We start from the raw sequence: 26421 nt of genomic DNA, 5'->3' as shown, positions 1-26421 counted from the left end.
ACCTTTGAAATAAAAGTTACGGTATTTCTACGAGACACAAATTGAAATATTAACCAAAAAGGGGAACACACCAGTTTTATTTCAAAACAACCGGTAACAATTGGTTAGCTTACTCAGATGCCTCACTTGGCTCTTGTACTAACTGTGCATGATATAATGCCATTGTCTTTATATCAGAATGAGATAGAGTGCCTTTGAGATGTTTATACACCTCAATTAGGTCCCCCCTTGCCTGGCTGTAGTATGAGCTAGGCGGTTGTAGGCACTCTAATTTCTCTGCGTAGCTGAGGTGCCAAAGTGCAGGCACCATTCTGGTGGCCCTCCTTTGGACATGTTCAATCAACTAACATTAACAGTCCCGAGCATATCTTGGGGACCAGGGGTCACAGCTCAAGATTGAAGAAGCCTCAAGTCCAGAAAACTTTGAGGGCAAACTTTTTCAAAGTGAGGGTTGAGAACTCTTGGAACAATCTGCCAGAAAGTGTTGTGACGGCACCGAGTGTAAGCTCTTTCAAGACAAGACTTGACCAACACTGGAGCGGGTTCAGGTACATTCAGGAGCCGGTGCATGCCCAGTACTTCCCAACTGTGTAACAGAGACGTGACCGATCGCCCAAGCGGCTAACGAGCCAATCAGTGGTGGAAAAGAAGAAAAAGTACCAACGGGAAATTAAGAACCAAGCGGACTGTGAAGAGCTGCAGAAGGACCTCTGTGGGCTCCAGGAATGGTCGAAGGAATGGCTGCTGAGATTCAATGTCACGAAGTGTAAGAGGATGCACCTGGGGCGTACCAACGGTAAGGAGGCGTACCATATGTCCCAACGGGATGAAGAAAATGTACTAGTTGAGACTGTGTGTGAGAAGGACCTAGGTGTGTATGTTGACAATGAGCTGAAGTTCTCGGGCCATTGTGAGAAGAAGGTAAATCAGGCAAATAAATTATTGGGTCTTATAAGAAGGTCGTTCAGATATCTAGACGGTCCGTCCCTCGTGACGATCTTCAGGAGTGAAGTGCTTCCCCATCTGGAGTACTGTCACCCCATCTGGTCCCCGAGATATGCTAGGGACTGTCAGTTGGTTGAAAATGTTCAAAGGAGGGCCACCAAACTGGTGCCTGCACTTTGGCATCTCAGCTACCCTGAGAGATTGGAGCGCCTGAACTTGCCTAGCTTATACTACAGACGGGCAAGGGGGGACCTAGTTGAGGTTTATAAGCATCTCAGGGGGCACTACTCAGTTGAGTGTCCTTACTTGGAGCTGGCGGACGCTCGCCCCACAAGGGGTCACAGCTCAAGATTGAAGAAGCCGCAAGTCCGGAAAACCGTGAGGGCAAACTTTTTCTGAGTGAGGGTTGTAAACTCTTGGAACAATCTACCAGAGAGTGTTGTGACGGCACCGAGTGTGAGCTCTTTCAAGAGAAGACTTGACTAACACTAGAGCAGGTTCAGGTACATTCAGGAGCCGGTGCATGCCCAGTATTTGCCAACAGTGCGTGACAGAGACGTGACCGATCGCCCGGGCGGCTAGCGAGCAGATCTTTTGGTGAAGAAGATAAAAGTAAAAAAAAGACATAAAATGCTTCCAATATTTTTCCCGGGCGGTAGTACCTCCCTGTTTATTCCTCCTGTACTAACATTGGGCACTGTAGACTAACCGCCTGAACGGCTAGTAATCTGAAAGTGGTGAAAATATATATAACGTATTATGATGTTTGGATCCTCTTATTGTTAATGTAACCCTTTAAATAACGTGAACTGATTTGACGGTTATCTCTCGTTTATTTGCATTTGTCTCAATGCGTGTTCAGAATTATTCCTGTAACCATTCTATAATTATATGTGTTAAGTATTCAACCGCACTGTATGTTTAACATTTATTATTGTATTATATATACATATAGATGAGGAAATTGAAATGGTAATATATGTTGATTAAAGGTAATAATTTGTGGCACATTGTGAGATAAGGGATACGAACACAGTTGTCGACGTAAACAACACTGGTGTAGTGGCTCACCGCTAACGATGCCGGAAGTAGTTATAGCAGCCCCGTGGCCCTTAAGAGCAGGGACAGGTAGTTACATGCCTCCCTTATATTTATATTGTATTATTTCACTTGTTGCCACTACAAGAATCATGGGAATTTAATAGTTGTAATGAGTACTGACAATTCTAATGCACTTTTCTTTAATGGCATCTCGGTTAATTATCGTTATCCACCCATCACCTTTTTTCACATGAAAAATATATTTGTCGGTAGTTTTGTTGGTATCATTGCGTTTTCATACCACGCATTCTTACCACTGATCTATTGTCATATTCGAATAAGACGTCTAATTATAAGATAATTTTCATCTATTACATTACCGTTGCAAATGTATAATAACGGGGATACCTTATTCAAAATTTTCTTTATTTTCTTCCATTAATCTAATGCCATTATCGCCTACCTCACCTCCCACACTGCGCGTCTCCTTCATAAATCATCACGCGCATACGTTCCCGTACATGCCACACGGCCAATCCAAAGCGTATTTTTTTTGCAACCAATTAAAATTATTTTTTATTTAATTTGCTGTATTTTTGGCCCAATCAAATTCGATTTTTATTTTGGGTCTCGAATCAACGCCAGCAACCTGTAAGAATCTCAGAATCCAACGACGAACAAGAACCAGGCCAATAAGGTAAGAAATAGGTGATTCCATCATATGGTGAGAGTCAGTTAGGTTAGGTTAGGTTTGGTTTTTGTTTTCTTAGTGTTTTTCGGTGAATTTTTTTATTCGCTTAGCCATTATTATTTTTTCGGAAAACGTCCCACGAAAAAAAAAATCGATAAAAAAAAGGCCAATTTCCGACGAAAATGAAGGTCATATTCGGTCTAAATTTACACAAATACACTAGAAAAATATATTTTTTACTTTCTAACAGAGTGTGGTGCGCTTATGCAAATTCACCGTGTTTTTCTTGTTTTAGATGTTTCTGACATTTATCTTTGGGGCAAATCACTTTTTTTTTAGGTTAGGTAAAGTTAGGTTAGGTTTAGATTGGTTGGTTCGTCTGGTATTAGAATAGGTTAGGTTAGGTTGGTTGGTTCCTATGGTATCAGAATAGATTATTTTGGGGGTGAATTTATAATTTTACACCGGTCTTTCTTTCGCTGTTATTAATATGTATTTCATAATGTTAAGACAATTCAAGGATGTTTTTCTTCTGTGTTATTTCCACCGTAAATTAACGGTAATCGAGATATTATTTTTTAAGATTATTACTTTCGCTCATTCACATTTGTGAATGTTTTGTCACTGGGTCAGGTTAGGTGGGATTGGGTCGAGTTGTGTTGGTCATGTAATGCAGAATCAGTGCCTTCAACATACAGAAATTTGTTATGATCTTCCCCACTATAATAGTTAATTTTGTCACTTTTGGAAAGGCTCAGCTAATTTTCTTGGGGTATTAAATGCCGTACTGCAGACTACAATGGAGTCATCTAGAGGAAATCAGCTTTCTCCACTCTATGATGAAAGTTGGCTTACAGTTTTTTTGCTGTGCATTACTGTACAGTACTGAACTGTACTGCTGTCTTGGAGTATGCATTAGTGTTATTCTCTTGAGGACTGCTTGCCAAAATTAGTAATGTCCTCTGTATCGAAAACTGTCTTAATATAACCAAAGGATTTATAGTTAATAAGTTTGGCCTTCACTGTCAAGTCATTGAATATTTTTTATAGCTATGGTTTGCCATTAAGCCACAGCATGGCAGCTACCAGGAGGAAATTCTTGTACTGTACCTGTAGCTGCATCATAATTATTTGCAACTTAAAATTAGCTAATATTGATGATAATTTAAGTTTGTTGAATGAGTGATTTTAAGTCTTACATGAAAAAGACCAGTTATGTTTTTATTACTATGTATAGAAACTATGTGGGCATAACATATCCCAATTTTCAAACGGTTCTCATTTTTCTCAGTTTGCTCAATGATTTAATGCTTACATCTAAATATGACTTACTCATTATGGGTGAAAGTTGCTTCATTATTTCATTTTACTCATTATGTCAGTGTCTTTTTCTGATCCCTGTTCTTTTGCATTGCACTTACTGTGCTTATTAGTTCCTTTTTAGTTGTGCATGAATCTGAAATAAGAAACAATTGTGGCTTGCAGGTGAGGTGATGACAAATGTGTAATGCTAGAATGATTTAAGGACTTTTTCTCAACATAACTTTATTTAGTGTAGCCTCACTAATTATGGTCTTCTACAGGAAAGATGCCAAAGTAAAGTCTCCTACAGTATACAATTGAGAGGCTCCATGTCTTTTATCTTTTTATCTCTTTGTTTATATACACAGGGCAGAGTTAGCCGCTCTCAAATCTGTTGGAATTCTGCAAGATTTTAACCTCTATTTGTAGTGGTAAATTCATTGCAATTCAACATTCTTGAAAACATTGGATGTAGGTCAACCATGCAATCTATTTTGACTTTTCTCATCACCAACTGGGTTATCTTCTCTTCATTATCATCTTGGTAAAGGTAATGTGGAATTGGCATGAATTTTTCCTTAATATTATATTAACTTCTTTAGGTTTATGATGAGCTCTGTAGTATCTCCCTTTTTATTATTTCAGCCTGAAGTCAATATTCCTATGGCTTTTGATTTTTGCATTTCTTTAATAATTCACATAATGGGTATGGGATCCTTTTCTGGGATGGTTGAGATCTGAGGATGCCCACATTCAAGGTATTACTTTACTACAGGCACACCACTAATTTTCCGGGAACTGATGGTCCGGCACCTCCTTTAGTCCGGACAAAATTACGAAAGGGCACTTAACTTCCTTCCCTTCCTCCCAGCAGAATGTAACTTACATTGCTGGAATCCTTGTAAGATAGTGATTAATTTGAGTATAAACATCATATAGTTTGCAAAATAAATATTTTTTTTAGTCCTTTAGTGTAGTACATTTGAGTACACAGTGAGTACAGTAATATGTTGCTCAAAATTAAATTTTTTTCACATTTAATTTACATTTAAAATTTGTTGAATTTAAGTTTCTAGCAGTCCATGGTGCTTTAGAGACATGGGAGGTGTATAATTAGTGGGTCAGAGGTGTATTGTTGAATTATTATTACGTGACCTTGGTTGGTCCAGTAAAACGGATAATCCAGCAAGGCTTTCGAACCAAGGGTGCTCCATTGTTTCCTTTTTCCTATGTGATTTTATCAAGATTTATCCTGTCCATGTTTCCATTGTGGATCTACATGAAATATATACAGTATATATATGTTATTGGATTATTTTGGTCCTTGGTTAACCATTGTCCTCAAGTATTACTGAAACATAATTCCATCTTCACTTATGATGTTTGAGGTACGTCTAGCAACTATCATGTGCGTCGATCTCACCTGGTTTATCCCTTTCTTGTGATTGGCTGATGATTGTGTTAACTGAGCGACGATTGGCCAATTAGCTCATGCACTGCAATCTACCTTTGGACAAGAGAACTGAATTTACAGTGTAAACACTAGAGTTACAGACTGCTTACGGACCCATAATTAAATTTTGAGTATGAGAAATTTATACAGGACTGTAAGGAGTGTGTAAGTTACGGTACCGTATCTCTGCTACTGTACGTAACTGATGAGGCGTTTTGAGTACTGTATGCAGCCCCAGTACAATAAAAACAATAATAAAATTTATGTTATATCACATACTTAACATAGTTATCTATTTTTATGAGTACTGTACAATCCAAGTGCAGTACTGTATAAGTAGTAATATCTCCGTTAGCCAGAATCCTTCGAACCCAGAACTCTCTCATATCCGGAATTCAAATTTTCTCGGAAAAGTCTATGATAATGGATATTAGCATCTGTACAATGATATAATATTCTGTATATACCAAATATATATATATACAGTATATTATGGACGATTTGAAACTGTATGATGATTTATTTAAACCTGCTAACAGTCGTGTAATTTTATACATGTTCATAATAATGAACCCGTTTGTTTCATCAAATCATTTATGATACCTGTACAGTATATGCTATTAAAATTACATTTTTATTATTATTAAAATTTATTAGTTTGATTCTGGGGTGCATTACCATTGCTTATCGGTGAAGGGTACCTATGAAGGTCATTCATTGATAACTGGTGTGATTAATGTATACCGTAGTCCATGGAATTCAATATGAAGATAAGTTCTGTTGCCTAAGTGAGGAAACTATTTATAATATTCAGCTCATAAAGTATATTTATTGTAAGAATGTTATGGACATTTTATAACACTGTGTCACTGCTTGAAATTTACCCAAATTTATTTAATTTTAAGAGTTTTGCAGGTAAATACAGTACATGCTACAGTTGCAAAATATAAGAGCATTAGTACAGTACAGTACAGTACAGTACAGGTAACTCAGGGAAAGAGATGCTTGATCAAACAAAAAAGTATGAAATTGGTCTTAATATCCAGTGATTTAATAGAATCATTGCACGCACACACACACATGCATGCTCACACACACACACTCACAAGCACGCTCACACACACACACACACACACACATATATATATATATATATATATATATATATATATATATATATATATATATATATATATATATATATATATATATATATATATATATATATATATATATATATATATATATATATATATATATATATATATATATATATATATATATAAACAAAATACTGAAAAGTAATAGGTGACTAGTCATGGCATAAAACTAATGTTGTGTTGATAAGGCAATATCTATCATATCAGTTCCCCATCGTGCGATGGGTTTACCGGTAAGTACCTATTATCTTTTATTCCAGTTAACCACAAGTGCCACTCTTGGGGAGATAACATTGTTACGATAATCATTCGTATTGTACCATCCCTATACTCTGTCCAGGCTTTCAGTTGTTAAAAGAACAAAATAGATTTTTTTTCTTATGAATGTTTAACATAGTTCTGTGTTGCTGAATGATCAAATTTGCATTAATGTTTTTTTTTTTTACTACGTATGTAAAAGTTAAGAAAATACAGCTCCAGGAATGTGTAGTTGTAGTTTACTTTAAATGTGTATTGGCACCTGTCTCCATGTGAGAGGGATATAAGAGCTTGTCAGATAGTGATGGTGCATAGTGGTTGAAATTTTAGTAAGTAGAGACTGACATTAATGCAGTACAGTTTTACTAGTAATGAAAATCTTGTTGAGTTTCTCTTTTAATTATTTTGTGATAACTTTTGAAAAATTTAATCAGAATACTACTTAGAAAGGTAACGTAATTAGCAGGTGTACAGGCACATAAGTGATGTAAAGATCAATAATTATCCAAAAGGTTTTCATAGTGTACAATATGATATTTGGGTAACATAACTAGTTTTTGCTGATTGACAAGATGGGAGTGATTACCACAAGTGGGTCATGGCTGTTGATTCTCCTCCCACATAGGTATCGGCTGACTAAATGTTATGAATATACAGTAGTTTAAATAGAATTTTAGTGAGCTCAGGCAGGGCATTTTCAGCACATGAAAAGCAGATACTTGTACTGTATATGATCATAAGTTTGGCTGAAAAAACATGTTTAAAATTTGTTTTCTAGCACAAAATAATTTTTTTAATAGTAAATAAGTCCTGTAAACTTCAGCAGTAACTGAAGACATTGCTGTGATACACATTGATATTATATTTAGAAGTTTAAAGCAGTCGAAAGGAAGATGATTGATTTTTAAAGTGTTCTTACCCCATTTGTTTGATCACATCACTTTATTGATTGCTTGCACCTTCTTCAATTTGCATCTTCTTACTTAACTTTCTCTGATGCTTCACACTATTTATGTTAAGTCTACATTGTAATTGCTAGTACTGTACAGGTATAGTATTTAGTCATTTTTTTTTACCATAATTTCTGGTATAAATGTTTTGTCTTCCCATAACTGTTAGTTCTGTACATGCACAAATTTTTAGCCTGTTTAGTAATTTTAAGTGTCTGCTTCCATGTTGAGTAAGTCTTATACAGTACATGTACTGTAATGATTAGTAAATATTCACACTTTGAATTTATAATTTGGCAGATTTTCATTGTTCATAGTACTGTACTGTACAGTACAGTAATGTACTTTACAGGCATATTGGAAGTTTTCACAAAATTAGTAGGCATAATATTTTGACAAGGTATTTAGGGTAGTAGCTTAAGTGGCATAAGGATGAGTGCACATGTACTGAAGAGATACAAAATATACAGTACAGAATATTATATGTGTTATATTACAGCCATCAAGAGTGCAACTGTCTGTAAACTACAGCATGAAGAAATGCAGTGTATCATATTTATCTATGAAGTACTATAGGTTGTTCATATAAATTGCCTATAAATTTTTATGTAATTGTTATTACAGACATGAACAACAGTAAGTGTCCTCCAGTCAAAAAGTTCCCCACAGAGGGGGAGCGATACCAGCGACTCAGAGCTCTCCAAGAGAAGTTTACTTTAGAATTCTCTCACAACCCACAGTTTTATGTTCGAGCTCCTGGGCGGTATGTTAATTTTATGGGTTTTTATTATATTAAAGCAGGTAGTAGAATGTTTTGGGTTAAAAAAGAAAATATATGAGAAAAAAAATTTGGTTGATAAGTGATAACATATAACAGCTGAAATAATTTGGTGACTGGTGAAAAGGTTAATGGGGTGCTGGAGAGACATAGAGATGTGGAGAACGTGATGGATTCATGCATGTTGCACAATACTTGTACTGAAATAACTTTTGAATTCTACACACCTATTGTTATTCATTGGTTCACATATACAGTACAGGTACTCTACTGTAAAAATGGCACTGTACAGTAACTGTGATAAGCTTTTAGATCTTTTGAATGCTTATAATAGTTAATAGTTGACAGAATAACAAAAACTAGTCTTGATTGGGGAACATTTACAAAGACAAGATAGACAGCATACTGTACTGAGGCTGACCTTGGTGTGGTAGTTATAGGTACCTGTATTAATATTTCACGAAGAATTACTGTGTGGTATCAGTCTTCAACAGTAGAATGACTGGAGATGTTTAGTAATTAATACAGTACACAGAGAATGATTTAACTGTGCTGCAATTCTTTTGATAAAGGATATGATGTATTGTAATTAGAGACTGTATCAGTAGGGGTCAAACCATCAAAATTGAGATGACTACATTGAAAAATAAATTAATATTTATACTGTAGCATTTCCTTCCTAATAATATTAATTTCCTACAGAGTCAACCTTATTGGTGAGCATGTGGATTACTGTGGGTATGCTGTGTTTCCAATGGCTGTAGAACAAGATATCCTCATAGCTTTGGCAACCAACGACATGGGAAAACTCAATGTCCATAATATTGACAAGGATTATCCGGATTTTTTCTGCAATGTCAATAATTTTGAGTAAGTAGAGGCTTTAAATTTTTCACAAAGTTAATTAAAGGTAGTGTAATTTTGTTTTTATATTGACAATGTGATTATTTGTTGGAAATAACTGATGCTAACATATTTATACTAGGATTCACAGGGAGCAGCCTGCATGGTTTAATTACGTGTTGTGTGGAGTGAGAGGGATCATGGATGAAGGGGGTATTGAAGGTCCTCTGGTTGGTATGGACATGCTAGTTGGAGGCAACATCCCTCCCTCATCTGGACTTTCTTCATCTTCTGCCTTGGTATGTGCTGCTGCCCTAGCTGTTGCACATGCTCATGGTATTTCTCTGACCAAGGAGAAGCTTGCTGAAATCTGTGCTCACTGTGAGACACACATAGGAACACAAGGAGGAGGAATGGATCAAGCAATTTCTTTCCTGGCAACTGAAGGTCATTTTTTATTCATATTACATTTGTTTTGTTACTTCTCAGTATGGATAAGTTTGAGGTTTGGTTTGTCAAAGTTACTGAAATTTCATGATCTATATGAAAAGTAGAGGTTTGAGAAACAATTGTCATAAATTAGATACAACAGAAATTCTTGGAAGTAAGAAGCACAGTATCAGTAGTTAAAAAACTTTTCAGTAATATAAATGACATGCTCTGTTGGATATTCATACAAATGCCACATTCCTCGTGTCAATTCCCATTTGTCTTAATATTTGCAGACACAGCAAAAGTAATTGAGTTCAACCCATTGCGTTCAACCTCAGTGACACTACCTCCAGGAGCTACATTTGTTGTGGGCAACAGCTTAGCTCCAATGAACAAAGCTGCGAACTCAAGTTTCAACTGTCGTGTCATGGAATGCCGACTAGCAACTCAAATTATGGCCCAAAAAGCAGGTAACGGTAATTTGTACAGTTGTGTACAGCATTTTGGTAATTTACAGTCCCATTCACTTCCTCATTTACAGGGCCTAGCCAAGTTTTATGAAATATGGCAGTGCTGTGTTTGTTTATATTGTACAGTAGTCCCTCGCTTAACGAAATTTCAGTTAACGAATTACCTTCCATAAGAATCTTCATTTCGTTTAACGAACAAAAATTTGGTTAACGAAATTCTTATGAAAATATTTTGACATGCTTTGGCTTGCTCACCAGTTGGAAGATTAGTCCGCCAATACAGAAATCGGTTCTAGGGCTTACATTCATTAAAATTGGAGTACAGTAAATATCAAGAAGGTTGTACTATTCAATAATTTTCCAAGTTTTATATTAAAATTTTTAGTCATTTTAACACTTATTTAACATAATTGCAGTACAGGGAACTAGTTTTTGGTGCACCTAACAGCCACTTCACTCACCCACCAAGGCATGATGCATGGGGTGATTTCTCTTCCACCCCCACTTCCTTCTCTTCTCCCTTCTCCACCCCCACTTCTAATTCCCATCATCATCATCATCAACCAGGAGCCTTCTACATACACACCTCAAAGTAAGTGTACTTTACTGCATTTATTTTTACTTTGTATGTAATTTTCGGTGAGCTGGAGCCAATTACCCAAAATCCCATTGAAACAATGGTTTCGGTTAACGAACGACCTTCTAGAACGAATTGTGTTCGTTAACTGAGGGACCACTGTATATGATTCACCCAACTGTTTCAGAAACAAATTGCTCACTGCAACTATTAACTGAATGTTATCAGGGCTTCATACCATTACTTTTTAAGGGTCAAAGAGAAATGTGGAAATATCTGTGTTATGGAAATGTGAAGATATGAAATCATAAATAATATTTGAAAAATTTTTATCGCCGTTCGCCGGAACAATTGGTGCAGAGCGCTAATGGGAATGAGAGATTTCTGGGTAATGAGATGATTCTCTCCAAGCCGGAAAAAAAAATCCATCATCCCCGGAATTTTTGGGGTAACAGAAAAATTTTCCCCAGAAGTTCCAGAAATTGTGCATTACACCATCTCTCGAACCCAGGAAAATATCCCCCATCCCTGAAATTTTCCAGAATTTTCTGGGTACCCGAATTTTTCTCAGAATTTCCAGAAAATGTGCTTGATTTTCATCTCTCAAACACACAAGAAAAAATCACCCATCTCCGGAATTTATGGGTACAGTACTGGGAAAATGTTCCCTCAGAAAATCGTTCCTAATGCCGAAATTTTCTGGACAATTCCGTCTTTGGAAATGATTATCCAAGAAAATTTCAATTCCGGCTATCAGAGAGTTGTGGTTCAGAGGGATTCCGGCTAACAGAGGTCTTACTGTATTATATTTTACAATTTTTTTTATACTTTTGGACATGTGTCACCGTCTTCAACACATTTATGGCATTCCTTTACTCTACTTATAGGGGACCAACAAAAATGGTGCAGACAAACACAAGCTGTGAAATATTAATTTCATTTTGGCTAACTTGCAGTCAGTCTAATTCTCCTTAGGAAAGTGGTGAGTTAAAGAATGCTGAGTGGTTCATTTGCATTGTGAATGGGTGGCTTGGTTCACATAAAGGTGAGGTGCTGCTTGAGAGAGGGTATGTGGTCAGGATCTTAAGTGGAGCAGGAGTGACGGGGACAGCCAGGCCGTAGCTCAAGGCTGGTATTGTGAGCTTGCTGATTGGTTCATATAGGTCTACCCGTTGGCACTGCACAAGCTCTCGCTGATCTGCGAGAGGTCCTCTAAAGGCCGTGTTGTCCATGACGTCGTCATTCGACTTGTGTTTGTCTTGCTAGGCAGATGGAACTGTAATGGTGTGGTCACTACACATTACATTGAAGATGACTGTTTTGAAATATCTGTTTCTATACCCTGATCACAATGGCATTTCCAAAAGGAGTTTCTAAAATATTCATAACTACCAATGGGCTTACAGTTTTGAAACATTATCTATTTGGATCTCAATTGCTGGAGTGAGGTTAGAGCACATGTGGTGTGTGGTGGATGAGCAGGTGGTAGGAGGGTGTGGGAGCAGATAGTGGGAGGGTGGAGGAGCAGATAGTGGGAGCGTGGACGAGCACGTGGTGGGAGGGTGGGCGAGAAGTTGGTGGGAGGGTGGGCTGGCACATGGTTAGAGGAAGGTGCAATTTGTCCATGCCAGAGTGACAGAGGAGCGTAATAAATCAAATTTCCTCACGACCATTCTCCAAATTAAAAGATAGTGGCATAAAATTTTATTTATGTTGATGAATTCCCATGTTTTGGTGCTATTTTGGAGATATAATATTGTAAAGGTGTGATGGTTCATGAGGACCACTTCTGCATATGATGGTCTCAAGATTATGCTTTATTTACCGGTTAAATAAGGTAAAGTAGGGGGTTGCAGGAAGAAATGTAAATGGAAATTGTTGTTTTGTTTTGTGGGGAAAAAAATTCATTCAATGCAAAAAAAAAAAGAATAATAATAAATAGAGAAGGCCTATGATAGGGTGATCAAGAAGGACAGTACAGTACTGTATTGTGAAAAGTGATGAGGATTTATGAAGTAGGAAAGTTGATTAATGCAGTAAAAGCATTCTACAGAAATATTAAGATAAGTGTGAGAGTAATGTATATGGAGAAGATGAAAAGTTTGTGTGTATACAGTAATTGCAATTGTAAATTTTTACAGGATTAGCATGGAAGATGTACCAAAAATTAGGAGATCTGCAAAAAGTCTTGGGGAAGTCTCTTCCACAGATGATGACACTTGTCACGGACACATTTGAGGCTCGACCATATGGAAAAGATGAAATTTGTGAGCTACTTCGCACAACTCCTGAAGAGCTAGATCAGGTGAGGTTCAGCATTTTAATGTAGGTTTTCAATCTGTCTGTGGTAGATCCAAGTGGGGTAAGGCAAGGAAGGCCATCAAAATTGTAGCCAGGGAAAAGGTTCAAGGTTACTACAGTACAGTACTTGGAACTACCACCCTCCTCAAAACAAAAAGAAATAAATAAATTAAAAATAATGCACAGGCATCTGACTAATCATTGAATAATTATTTTGTATCAAATGACAACACCATCACTTGCTGGGTCACCATCGTATTTGGTCAAACAGTTATTGACATCAGCTTCAGGTCAATGGTTGACACTGCTTGACCTGATTATGTCCTTAGCAATATTGTGTTACTTTGACCTACATTTCTGGGTGCATAAAGTGGGTCTTTATATCTAAAAATGTATGGTTTTGTAGGCTTAATTTTGTGCTCATCTGAAAGTGATGAGAATGAAAAATAAATAATTGGAATAAATGCTATCATTGCTAAATTTCTTAAAAAAATTCTGTCAAGACAAAAGCCTGCAGAGAGACCCTTGGCCTGATTGAAAGAACACACCAGGAATGGTTTGATGAAAATGAGCAGGAAATCAATATACTCATTGATGATAAATGTGCTGCATTAACTGACTGGCAGAGCAACCCTCATTTTTGGATCAAAGCACCTTCCACAAGAAGAAAACGGCAGCCTAGCGCGAACTTCACAGACTAAAGAATGAATGGTTGAAAAATAAAGCATGTAAAACAAAAAATTGCAGATCAACACAAGATGCACGAATTTTTTAATTCTACTAAAACATTTTAGGGGCCGATCACCCATGGCACAGCCCCCTCCGCTCATCTGACAGTAACTCCCTAATTAAAGACGATGAAGTCATCCTTCAGCGCTGGAAAGAGCACTACCATTTGCTGCTCAACTGAAACACCAGTGTGGCTGTCCTGACTACCCAGCAGGTCCCTCAGCATCCAGAGCTGACCTACCTCAGCTATCCTCCATCCCTGGATGAGGTAGCTACTGCTATCAAACAGGTGGAAACTAACAAAGCCTTAAGTCCTGATGGAAACCCAGCCGAGGTGTATAAAGCAGGAGGACCCCTGCTTACTAGCCGTCTCTACTCTCTCCTGGAGAATATATGGGAAAAGGAGGAAATCTTCCAAGCTCTTAAAGACGCCTCCATCGTCAATATTTATTAGAACAAGGGAGACTGGTCAGACTGTGGCAACTACCGCGGGATCTCACTGCTGTCCGTAGCTGGCAAGATTATCGCCCGAGTCCTCCTAAACAGAATTTTTCCTGAGTCAGAAAGCTTCCTCCCAGAATCTCCATGTGTCTTTAGGCCATCACGTGGCGCCACTGACATGATTTTTGCTGCCCGCCAGATACAGTTAAAGTGCAGAGAACAGTGTCATGACCTGTACATGGCCTTCATCGACCTAACCAAGGCCTTCGATGGGGGTAAAACAAGGATGTGTACTGGTCACCAACTCTTTTCCATTTTCTTGGCTGCTTTCCTTACTTGTGCCAGTGCCAATTTAGCTGGTATGGAGGACATGCAGTACCGGATGAATGGTCTTTTCAACATAAGATGACTTCAGGCAGGACCAAACGTGTCAGCAGCCTCCATTACTGAACTTCAGTATGCAGACAACTTCACCCTTGTCGCTCACATTGAAAGCGACCTACAGGAGATTCTGAACACCTACGCAGATGCATATGCACACTTTGGCCTTGAGGTGAATGTACGTAAGACTCACATTCTTTTTCAGCCTGCCCCTGGTTCAGTCACATCTCCACCATCCATCCAACTTAACGGTACTACCCTTTCTAATGTTGCCCGCTTTCAGTATCTCGGCTCCCATCTGTCCACCACCACGGACATCGATGAAGAGATTCAACATTGGATTTGATGTGCATTTCAAGCCTTTGGCAGACTCCGTACCCGTGTCTTCAGCTGTAGGGAGCTGAAATAATTTACAAAGCTGCAAGTATATCGAGCAGTGGTCCTTCCCACCCTGCTATATGGCTGCGAGACATGGGTCACATACAGGAGGCACCTCAAGGCACTTGAAAACTTACGTTCCATCTTCTGAGCTTGCTGACACCAACTGTAGGAGCCTCGAGGCTACTGTTATCATGAACAACTACGTTGGACTGGTTATGTTACCTGCATGGACGACAGTAGACTGCCAAAACAACTACTTTACAGTCACCTAACAAATCGTAAACTTAATGTTGACGGGCAACTGAAAAGGTATAAGGATAGTCTTAAGGCAAACCTGAAAAGTGTCAAATCGACCCCCTCACCTGGGATCCACACCATAGCGGTTGGAGGATCACCACACGAGAAGGTGTCAATGCTTTCAAGTCAGCCCGACTGCAAACTGAAACAGACAATCGCCAACACCAGAAAGATGCTGCTCCCGCCTCTTCTGCACTAGATGTAGCCCTCCACACGTGCAACATCTGTGGATGACCCTGGCAGTTCCATATCGGCTTTTCGAGTCACCTCAGAGCTCACCAACGAAGGTGACATCCTTAATAACTCATTTCATTATATCATGGCTGGATGATCATGATACTCAATTCTGAGTGACAGCTAAGTAGTAGTACTGTAGCTTTGTATTAGTAGTATTGTAGCTTTGTATTAATAGTACTGTAGCTTTGTATTAGTATTACTGTAGCTTTGTATTAGTACTGTAGCTTTGTATTAGTAGTACTGTAGCTTTGTATTAGTAGTACTGTAGCTTTGTATTACCTGTAGTAGGATAGAGAGAGACCTCCTATCAGGGAATGTACCAAAGTTAAGCAGTAATTTTTTTCTTCATGTGTTAGGAAGTAAATTAAAGTAGTTTTTTACGGTTCATCATTAGTTAAGCAGGTCTTGTTTTTGTTTGTGAACCGATTTTGTGGTTTGGGGGTATGATATGGGGTCTTTTTGTCACTGGGGAATGGAGCCCTATTTTTACCTATGTTTATCTATTCGTGATATGTAAATTCGCCTCACATTTTTTTTACCTCACCCATTTTTATCTCGAGGGATACCTTTACTGTACAGCATTATGAAATTAACTTACACTGACATTGTTAAATATGAATATTTGTAGTTCTAGTAATGGAGTGAACATTTATAATCTCAGTCACACAGGTTATGGGTCCTGGGATCAGTCATTCATTCTCAGCAACAGTGACCTTTGCCTGAACCTTGTACAGTAATATAAAAGATGCAATTGCAGATCTTTGAATGATAATGATATGCTTGTTAAACTCAAATTGATCCATCCAATACTGTAAGATTATTTACCTTGTTAAAATCTGGGTTATCACAATCAGACAAGTCTACTTACCCAAGGCATGGTTGACACTATACCTTTGATTAAAACTTAAACACAAAACAAATTAAATCAAATTAGAAATATCTTTTCAGATAACTCTTAGTGAAAACACCAGGCATATTCAAGAATTCAAGTTACATGACCGTGCCCTTCATGTTTTTTCCGAGGCTCATCGTGTGTGGCAATTCAAGCGTGTGTGTGATGAGCAAAACGATACAGCTTTAGAAGAACTGGGGAGGCTCATGCTGGACTCACATAGGTCCACACAGCTACTATATGAGTGTTCTCACCCCAAACTTGACACTCTGGTTGAACTCTCACAGGGAGTTTCTCTAGGTGCACGATTAACTGGAGCTGGGTAAGGTATTCTTATTGTTGATTAGAGATTATATTTTTAGTGAATTTGAAGGTTGATACCAGTATTACAAGAGGTTTACTGTATTTTTTTTTTTTGCATTTATTTTTTGTATAACCTTACCTTACAGTAAAACCCTCATGATTCATATTTCTCTAATTTGAAATCACTCATAATTCGTAAGGTTTTGCGGTTTCGAAATACAGTACCTATAACATTTGGTAAAATTTTTAAACATGAGAGACATTTTGAAATTTTATGATAATGTATTGAAATTTTGGTAATATTTGGTAAAATTTGGGATTATGAGGGACATTTACGTATGTATATATATGACGCACATGTCACTATGAGATGCAACTGCTGACTGCCCATCTCAGAGTCGGTGTAAACAAACTATACAGGTACTATGCGCATCACACATGGGTTGTGGTCAGTTCACGTTGGTTAGTCGGGAGTGTACATCTATGATCTACCACGTAAGCTTTTTTCGCTTGTTTTTCCTTCATTACCCAGTGTTTGAGCCAATATATCTGATAACCCTTCCTAGGGTGGTAACTCGTTAGTTTCACACATGTTTTGTGGACGGTGGAGCATAATATGAATAGTAAAGTGTTGAAATTACTAGCCGTGCAATTGTGACCATGACACAAGAACCTAAATCTAGTATACTGTACCTAGAAACATTTAAATTTTCCTTGGGGCAGATAATGGAAAATTACCGCTGTATTTTCCCCCTCGGCAGGTGTCGCTCATATTTTGTAAAATCTCATAATTCGTAAGGGCTAGAGCCCCAATTATTTTGAATTGGGTTACCAACAAAAATTTAATATTCGTATGCGATACTTGCTTACATGTACTGTACTGTATATAGTAATCCCTGACTGTTCGCTGATATACTCAAGCCTTTGACAATTCGTGGGAGGCAATTGATTATTGAATATTAGTACTTTACAGTAATTTGAAATATCTGCGAGCAGAAAACATGGCCACTTGTACTGCCATCTTTTGAGGGCAGGTGAAGCTATGTTTTCATCAGTTGATCGATTGTTTTCGTTTTATATTTATTTATTAAACCTGTCACGAACAACCTGTGCCACTTTAGCACTTGCAGGAGCACTCACTTGAACGGAATCACGAATTGCTTGTTCATTCTTTATGTACCGCACTGTCGATTCGTTCACACCAAACAACCGACCAACCGCGGCAGCACTCATCCCCTCTTTTAACTTGTCTAATAATTAAATTTTCTTTGCCAGAGTCAACACTGACATTTGCCTTTTATGTTTCACTCCACTCGTTTCACTAGCACTGACACTAGGCAGTGTTTTTGGGGCCATTTTCACAAAGAAACACAAAAGTTTTGAGAGTATGACACAGGATGCTAGGTCATGGGTACTGGGTGAGGGCAAACAGAGTGAGATGAGACGCCGTGGGCACTTGGGGTGACTCGTTGCACTGAGGGAGAAGCTCGCATGCTAGCCACCCGAGCCACCAGCTGCTTACCGCGAATCGTTGAAATGGCTTCGTAAACCCATGAATGGGAAGGATCTATTGTACTGTATTTACATGTTGAGGCTCTTAAGAATCTCTGAAACAGAACCAAAATTTTCTCTATAAGTTATTAATATCGATTTACAATTAATCACTTAATGATGTAAGGTAAATTAAAATAAATCTTTATTTTGTGTAAATTTATTGTTTTTATGTCTATTTATTAATTATTTGAGTTATTTAGACATTATTTAATCATTGTAGCAGCAGGATATAATACTTATTTGGGCCCTTCAGGGTTTCAGGAATGGAACCTATTTTTTCCCACTAGTTATTAATATCAATATACAGTATAATCAATCACTTAACGATGCCTTTTTGAGGTCCCTAACTCAATCATGTAACTGTCAACACATGTATTTCAGAAATGTAACTCTACTTAAAATGTGTACAGGGTATTGTGAACTAGGTTTTCCCTAGATTATTATATATATTCGTTGTATTTTACACTAAAACACTTACCTTCTCTAAATATCACTTGCCTGTTAAATTCCGCTCCTACTCCACCTGAGTATAGTATTATCTTTTATTGCCACCTTCACCAAGTGCTGTACTTTTATTACAGTTGGGGAGGATGTATGGTGGCACTGGTCGAAGAGAAATCCACAGAAGCATATAAGAAGATGCTGCAAGACAGGTATTACAGTCAGGAACCAGCAGCACAAGGCCGTGACATGAACAGTATTCTTTTTAGCTCTCGGCCAGGCTCTGGAGCTTGTATTTTTGTGGAGTAAGATATGAATTGAGGTGCTATAGCTGGTAAACTGTGTTAAGGTTCTTGGGTCTTGTGTGCTAGTTTATTTATTATGAGTGATTTTATTAGTTTGGTCTTAGTATAAAAGGTATACAGTACATATAGTACAGTATTAGTTGTACTGTACTTGCTTTTCTTTACAGCTCTTTATACTACCAGTGTTTTTCCTCTGTTACAGTAGTACGTAATAGTATTCATTGGCCTACTTAGATGTCCATCCACTGTTGAGGAAATAACTGCATAACAGTGTCAGTACCTGATTTACACATTTTTTATTTAAACTGCGGGGAAGATTTATTTTAAAGGATGAGTGCCCGTGTGGGACTTTTAGTCTGTTGTAGAAGTAACAAGGTCTGTACACACATATACTATTTTTATTATTAAGATCCTGATTGTTTTGCTTATGAACAGTGTGTAATGGTGAAGGGTACAGCTTGTAGTCATGTAGATAAAATTTATGAATACCATAGCATAGAGTTCATTGCACAGAGCTAATAATCATTCATCACAGGCTCAGGTCATAACTGAGGAAGTAGTACAGGTAGTCCCTGAGTTACAAACCTCTGACTTGCAAATACTCATACTTACGATCGAGATCTCAGTACAGTATATTCATTACAAAAATCTGCAATTAAAATTAAATTTTTTACTGTAACATACTTTATATTGTTTAACATCACTTTATTTACAGTATTTACAGGTATTTACATTATTTGTTATGTATGAGCTATTACTGTTGTTTTGTATGGGCAGGGATATGTTTTAACCTAACCTATGGAATTAACACTGTTCTGATGTACGAACAGGGTCCAGAAACATAAACCCTCTCATAACTTGGGGACTGCCTGAATTTGTTTAAGATTGCAGTTTGAATGAGTATCATTAATATAATCCTTTGCCCTCTGAATTGTAAAAAGCCAGCTGGATCATATATTTACTCAATAATTATACACCTTTTACATTTAACTCAGACTTATACTGTAAATAACTCCAGGTCTACATACGGTAGGTGATGGCATAGGTTACCTCATGCATTGTTTCATAGGTCGTCACAGTTGACTTGGAAAATACACCACCACTTCCAGGCAGAGCCTGTCATTGCCCAGGAGTGTGCACTGCTTAGTGTCATGATTACATAATCCAATCCAACAATATTTCTGTTGTAAAGATCATTCTTATCCAGTTGAATTAGTATTCATGATCCAGATCTGGAAATTGTCTCAAGAACTAGTTAGACTTCAGGCCAGAAGTTTTTGACTTGATGAGTGTAAATCAACCATTCTCATATTCCAACTGATAGCCAAACTCTGAAGATCTTTTTGGGCAACTGAGAAAGGTAACTGTTGATTTTGCTCTTTACTATATCTGATTCATACTATGCCATGGTTTTACTTTTTGCCACAGATTTTAGTGTAGTTTTGTTAACCAGGGTATGCCCTGTTTATATTTGGCAGTTGATATTTTTATTCAAACCATTCCTTTCTTCTGGGCTCCCAGAAGAAACTTTCAAACAACATCTGTAGATCTCAGAAAAGCTAATTGGCACATTGCTATACTGATTCAAGATTGTACCAATAGTGTTCAGAGAAATCCTTAGAGTGGCTGTCAGTCACTCCCAAAAAGAAGGGACTTATTGTTTGGTTCATCTGGAGGAGTGGTTGATTATCATATGAAAGAGGCTGCTCATGTTGACCGTAAACCCCTCAGTCATAGATGGGATTCCTAGTAAAATATAGAAAAAATACAATCCTAGTCCTAACAACTCTTTCTGCACTGTCCATTATTGAATCTTATATACCATAGATATTACAAAGCATTTTAACAAAAACTTAACCTTCAACCATATACAGTATCTAAACAATCTTCCGAGTGATACATATAATATTTTATCGTAAATTTGGTAAATACCTAATTGTTCTACCAGATCATATGACTTAAGTGGTTTAACTTTTTTGTGGCATCCTTGCAAGGAATGTCTATCATGTCTTTTTTTTTTTTTTTTTTTTAAATCAGCCAAAGTTATTGTATCAAACTCTTAGAATAAAGAGGCCCCTATCTAGGGAGCATGTAAGGTTGAGGCACAATATACCATTTATGGCCAAAGGTACAAAATCTGACCTGGATTCTCTCCAGATCCTCTCTCCCACCACTTGAGCAGTTCTAAATTAGCAGAGGAGTGAGAAGGGTTGAGGCATGGCTTACATGGGTGAGAAGCTTTTAAACAGTCCTTGAGACTACTACTGGATGTAGATTATGAATTTGAATTTAAGTGGGTGCGAAGGCTACTTGCAACAAAAACACTGTCTGCTAAGTACTGCACATTCTCTAGGGACTGGCAACCTCTGTCTGGGGATGATTTGTGGTGGTATATTTTCATGGTTTTGGGGTGGATCGGTGGTAAGTATGAGTGGATTATATTATGTAAAGATAATAATATGTCGTATTTCATATTTCTTACCGTAGAGTCCGATACCTTCACACTGATTACTTACAGGAGATTATGGCGTATCTACGTAGAAGTTCACTCCACCACTCGACATTCCATGATTTATACTTGATAAATGATGATTTAATGAATTCATTTAATTTTCAACATCCATCTAAGTTACTGGTTATACTTTGTCATAGCCAATCAGTCATTACCTTCAGTAATAATAAGATAGGATCACAGATACGGGCAGATAATTGCACTTACATTTAATTGTCAAGCTTCCATACAATGATTTACAATTTGCATGGCTATATGATTCACTCACGTTCACGCTGTAATAAAATTAATCTTCTAAAAGAGAATTTTATCTTGGGGACACATGTGATTACTCTACTATGGGAGTAACTTAACAGAGCCTTAATTCTTCAAGTGATACATTTACTGCCAGCCTGGATTGCTTTTGTTGCAACCAGGCTTCATCACAAGAACTTCTTCCCACGGCCATAACAACAAAAAGGTACTCTTGGGTTACCACACACAGTCTCGCGTCACTGACAGTCACTGTGGACGGTTGTCGCGGCAAGTAGAACTGGTAAGCGTGACTTGAATTAACCATTAGGTGCAATAGACCATCCTGGATTGCTTTTGTCGCAACCAGGCTTCCACACGTGATATTTCCACGGGGATAACAAACCTAGGTTAACACACTTAGTCTCGTGTCGATCGCGGTCACGGTAGACGGGTGTCGTGCAGGAGAACTCTGTAAGCGTGAATTAATTAACCATTTACTGTAGGTTTGATAGGCCAGCCTGGATTACTCTTGTCGCAACCAGGCATCCACACGTGATATTTCCACGGGGATAACAACCTAGGTTAACACGCTTAGTCTCGTGTCGACGACGGTTCACAGGACGGAGTGGCGGTGGAGGACTGTGTGGTGTGGTGTCCCGCCCCGCCCCCCCTTCAGGAGGGAGAGGATGGAGACGACGTCTTAACTAACCCATGGCTCAGGGGATACTACTTAAAATGAGGTTTTTGGGTGTGAAGCGATGAACAGTACAACACTGTTTCACTGCCCACCCCCCTAAAGGCTGGCTGACATACACTAATTGAAAAATACATGTCCCAGTTATGCCTCGCCGGGCGTCTTATCTCTGGTAAAACAAACTTTGGAGTTGGTTGCGTGGGTAAGCCTAACGCAACCCATGACATATATCTTGCAGGTTACTTCTCTTGCCTCCTCAGTCATAAAATGGGGTTGTGTCCCACAATCCTTCATGTTTTAATGGTCACTAAGCCAACTTTCAATAGAAAGGATAGCTTAATGGTTATTTTATATATACAGGTACTGTATTATTCTTGTATAATTTATTGTTATTTACTTACTTCAGAAAGTAAATTGCTCCTTAAGATGCTTGGTGCTCATAATTTATTTATCCTTGCCAAAGTCATACAGTAATTGATTTTTGGGAAGGTAAAATGGTGAAGAAAAAGAAATGAAGTGAATACAACTTCATGTGCTCTTTTGGGGCTATATACATGGTGCTATGGACAAGTAGTAGAGTAATGATCCTCTTTAGTACTCTATTTATTGAGAGTCATATGGTAAAAAGAATTGGATGGGGATATCAGTTTAGTCATCAGACACCCATACCTCCCTTTGATTAGGCAAATGGCCTCCTGAAGTAGTGTGTAACCAGGTAAATAATAATAGCTACCCAACCACTAGGCCACCCTGACCTACTATGGCAGTCTTAGAATTCTCACATTTTAAGATATTATTGGATCTTTTCCAATTTATTATTATCATGTTTCTGTTCTAATAATGAAAAAAAAAAAAAAATTAGGTCATTGTAAAATACCAGTAATGATGAAAACTGTAATATGGATATTAGAAATTCTCATCTTAGAATATGGTTCAAATTGTAAAGAAACTAAGATATATTTTCAGAAAAGATTTTTCTCATCATAACAAATTCATTAGAATAATAACATTTATTGAAAATACTCAGTTTCTGTTCGCCTTCTGCTACAGTTTATTGATTTGTAATTAATTTGTTTTTAAGAGTATTTTCACCGCCCTGGTATCAGCATTATTGTTAACCATTATTGGTAGTTTTTATTTGCCTGTTTATTATTTATACTGGAGGTAGAACAACTATTACAGTACTGTATTAGCACATATTTAAAAGCACTCCAGAGCAAAAGTATATTTCTGATTGTCACCCATAGATGTCAAGGCTGTTATAAATTATATATTATTATCCCAAATGAAAAATCATTAAATGTTCTACAACTTTCTGAAGAGTTAATTACAAAAAAAGAAAAAGAGAAGCTGCCACAAATGAATCTGAAGTTAGCCCTGGTAGCTGATGACAATCTTCAATGTCAGATTTATTAACTTTATAAATATGTACAGGAATCCCTTGATCCTGACTTAAGATTTTTAATTTTTATCAATTTAAATTTTTAACACCATTTTGTCGCAAAACAGTTGGACTTCAATTTCTGTTGAACATTATTTCACTATTTTCATGCAAAATTTATGATGTATGAACTGCCTTGTGGTGTGGAGATGCTTTTAATATCATGATTTTAGGGCCTTTTTGGTTGATAACCTCCACTTTTAGTGACTCCTGGAATGTTACCCCCACTGAAACCATGCTAAAACGTGTTCAATATGCTAGCATTCACTTACTGATCAGGTTTTCAGGAACTCAGCCTAACCATATACTGTACAATATCGAGGGATCCATGTAGTACTATGAATAATGCATAAAATGGTGAGCCTTTAGTTAATCTTTCAGTTATGTTGAACAGATGTCTATGTCTGCTTTTGATGCTTTTGTTCTTTTTACTGTGATAACCAAAATGTTACTCAGGTAGATTATCATGAAGAGACTGCCTCAGATTTTGTCACTCATACTTAATGCTCTGCTGCGCAATATACAGGGCACAGGCTTTTTATGCTTCAGGTTCATTAACTTAATCGTCTAGTTGTATATTTAGTTTATTACAGTACAGTAGAGGTAAACTGCTATGATAACTTAGTAACTGGTAACTCATGTACTGTATACAGTATTAGTTCTGAATGTTATGGGTACTGACTGATTATGTACCTCTTTTTAATTAGAAATTACTTATGTAATTACAGGTAATTAATTATTTATATAAAAATTCTGTATTATCAGTTTAGTAAAATCATTCCTGCCATAATAGACATTTAGTTGATTGAAAGTTTATAAGTATAAATGAGTGCAATACAGACTGGTTTGATAAACAGAGTTGTTGTTTTATATTAAGATGTAAAGTACAGTATTCCCATTTAAATAAAAATGTACTTAGAGGTACACTGTATAAGAGTGGAAAAGTAATGTTACATTCCCTCAACTGTATGAGTACACTTGTGTATTGATGCACAAGCCTTTGTTGTAATATTTAGTGTCAGATCCAGCATCAACTGTACCTGGAACATGGGGGCCAATGTCTTATGGTAAAATCATTTGACTTCTCACATTTCTGTGTGACTTCAAGCATTGCACACACGAGTTAAATTTATGAATTTTCCAAACCAAAGTTAATTTTTCATTGTCACTTGAACTCCTTTAGAAATTTACTCATGATTTGACAATGAAAGTTTAGCACAAGATCTTCCTCAGTTTTTTATTACATGGTGACTAGTTTTGCTCTGCTATATCAAACTGATCACCTGCATATGATCATTTGTGTATAGGTGAGTGTGATTGTGACAGAAAATAAACAGTATAGTACAGTACAGCATACAGTATATGAAACAAATGTATCACTCGGTTATTTAGAAATTTGATGGTCGTACATTTATGAATATTTTGATATACTTGTACATGTACTGTACATTATAATAAATTTTCCTCCTTTTGGATGGACTCGTATTATTTCAGGTATACTGTATAATGTACCGGTAGCCTTCCAGAGGTGTACTATCACCACCAAAATCAATGTGTGGTTTATGGGAAAACATTTTAGCAAAAAGTGTCCAGAGTGCAATGATTGATATACAGGTACTCCTCGACTTAAGACATACTCGACTTACGACAACCCGGACATACTACCGCCGTAGTCGTATAAAATATTTTTCAAATTATGTATTTTCTAGTACCGACCTTAGTGATCGCGCTGTGTACTGACAAAATTTTCGTTTGTAATTCCCTTTAAAATGACTGGCAAGCGTAAAAGTGAGAGTTCTTGTGGTGCTGAGAAGAAAAAGAGACACCCATTTTAGAATTTCTATGTATTATTTTCGCCTTTTCAACTTATGACCTGGTTGTCGGGACGGAACCCCATTATAAGTCGAGGAGAGACTGTATTGTGTAAGACCGTGAAGGAGTTGGAAAACAACATCCTTGTGGAAACTAAATCGTGTGAAATTTTTATTCATCTAGTAATTTCTCATTTAGTCGTAAGCCAGACATGATATGTGCCTTCCAGCCCAAGCAGCAGTCACACAGTAGGATTGCAACAAAATGACCTGCTTGACCAAACACCGCATTAGACTCAGTTGTGTATCTTAACACCACATTTTGTCAGGTTTTTGTTTCTGGCAGTTGGGCACTTATGGAAGGCTACTCCTCAAATAATATAGTAATTATTTATTAATTTTTAAATTTTAGTCTTGTACAGTATTCTAATTAAAGGGAAGAATAATGGGATAAGTGGTTGGGACAAAACCACTACGGAGCATGAACAAGGCCACACTATATGTGACCAGTATAACCAAAGTATGAAATTACTTTCAAGTACACTAAGGCATGTACTGTATTATGAA

General features: G+C 37.3%; 1 protein-coding gene across 5 annotated transcripts in view; it reads left to right on the top strand.

Moving 5' to 3' along the window:
- The first annotated feature begins 1972 nt into the window (after positions 1 to 1972).
- LOC121874255 (N-acetylgalactosamine kinase-like) overlaps positions 1973 to 26421 on the top strand; it is a 32583-nt gene continuing 8134 nt past the window's right edge. For 2 of the 5 annotated variants that reach the window (XM_042378352.1, XM_042378353.1), the window contains exons 1-8: positions 1973 to 2073; positions 8425 to 8563; positions 9281 to 9448; positions 9564 to 9868; positions 10147 to 10323; positions 13042 to 13205; positions 16616 to 16881; positions 18998 to 19069. In XM_042378352.1, the coding sequence (XP_042234286.1) occupies positions 2025 to 2073; positions 8425 to 8563; positions 9281 to 9448; positions 9564 to 9868; positions 10147 to 10323; positions 13042 to 13205; positions 16616 to 16881; positions 18998 to 19069 (1340 nt within the window). In that variant the 5' untranslated portion in view covers positions 1973 to 2024. The other 3 variants (XM_042378350.1, XM_042378349.1, XM_042378351.1) reach the window with 3 other exon arrangements.

Source organism: Homarus americanus, unplaced genomic scaffold, assembly GCF_018991925.1.
Source record: "Homarus americanus isolate GMGI-L3 unplaced genomic scaffold, GMGI_Hamer_2.0 scaffold49667, whole genome shotgun sequence".
NCBI classification, from domain to species: domain Eukaryota; kingdom Metazoa; phylum Arthropoda; class Malacostraca; order Decapoda; family Nephropidae; genus Homarus; species Homarus americanus.
This window is presented reverse-complemented; position numbering and strand designations above follow the sequence as displayed.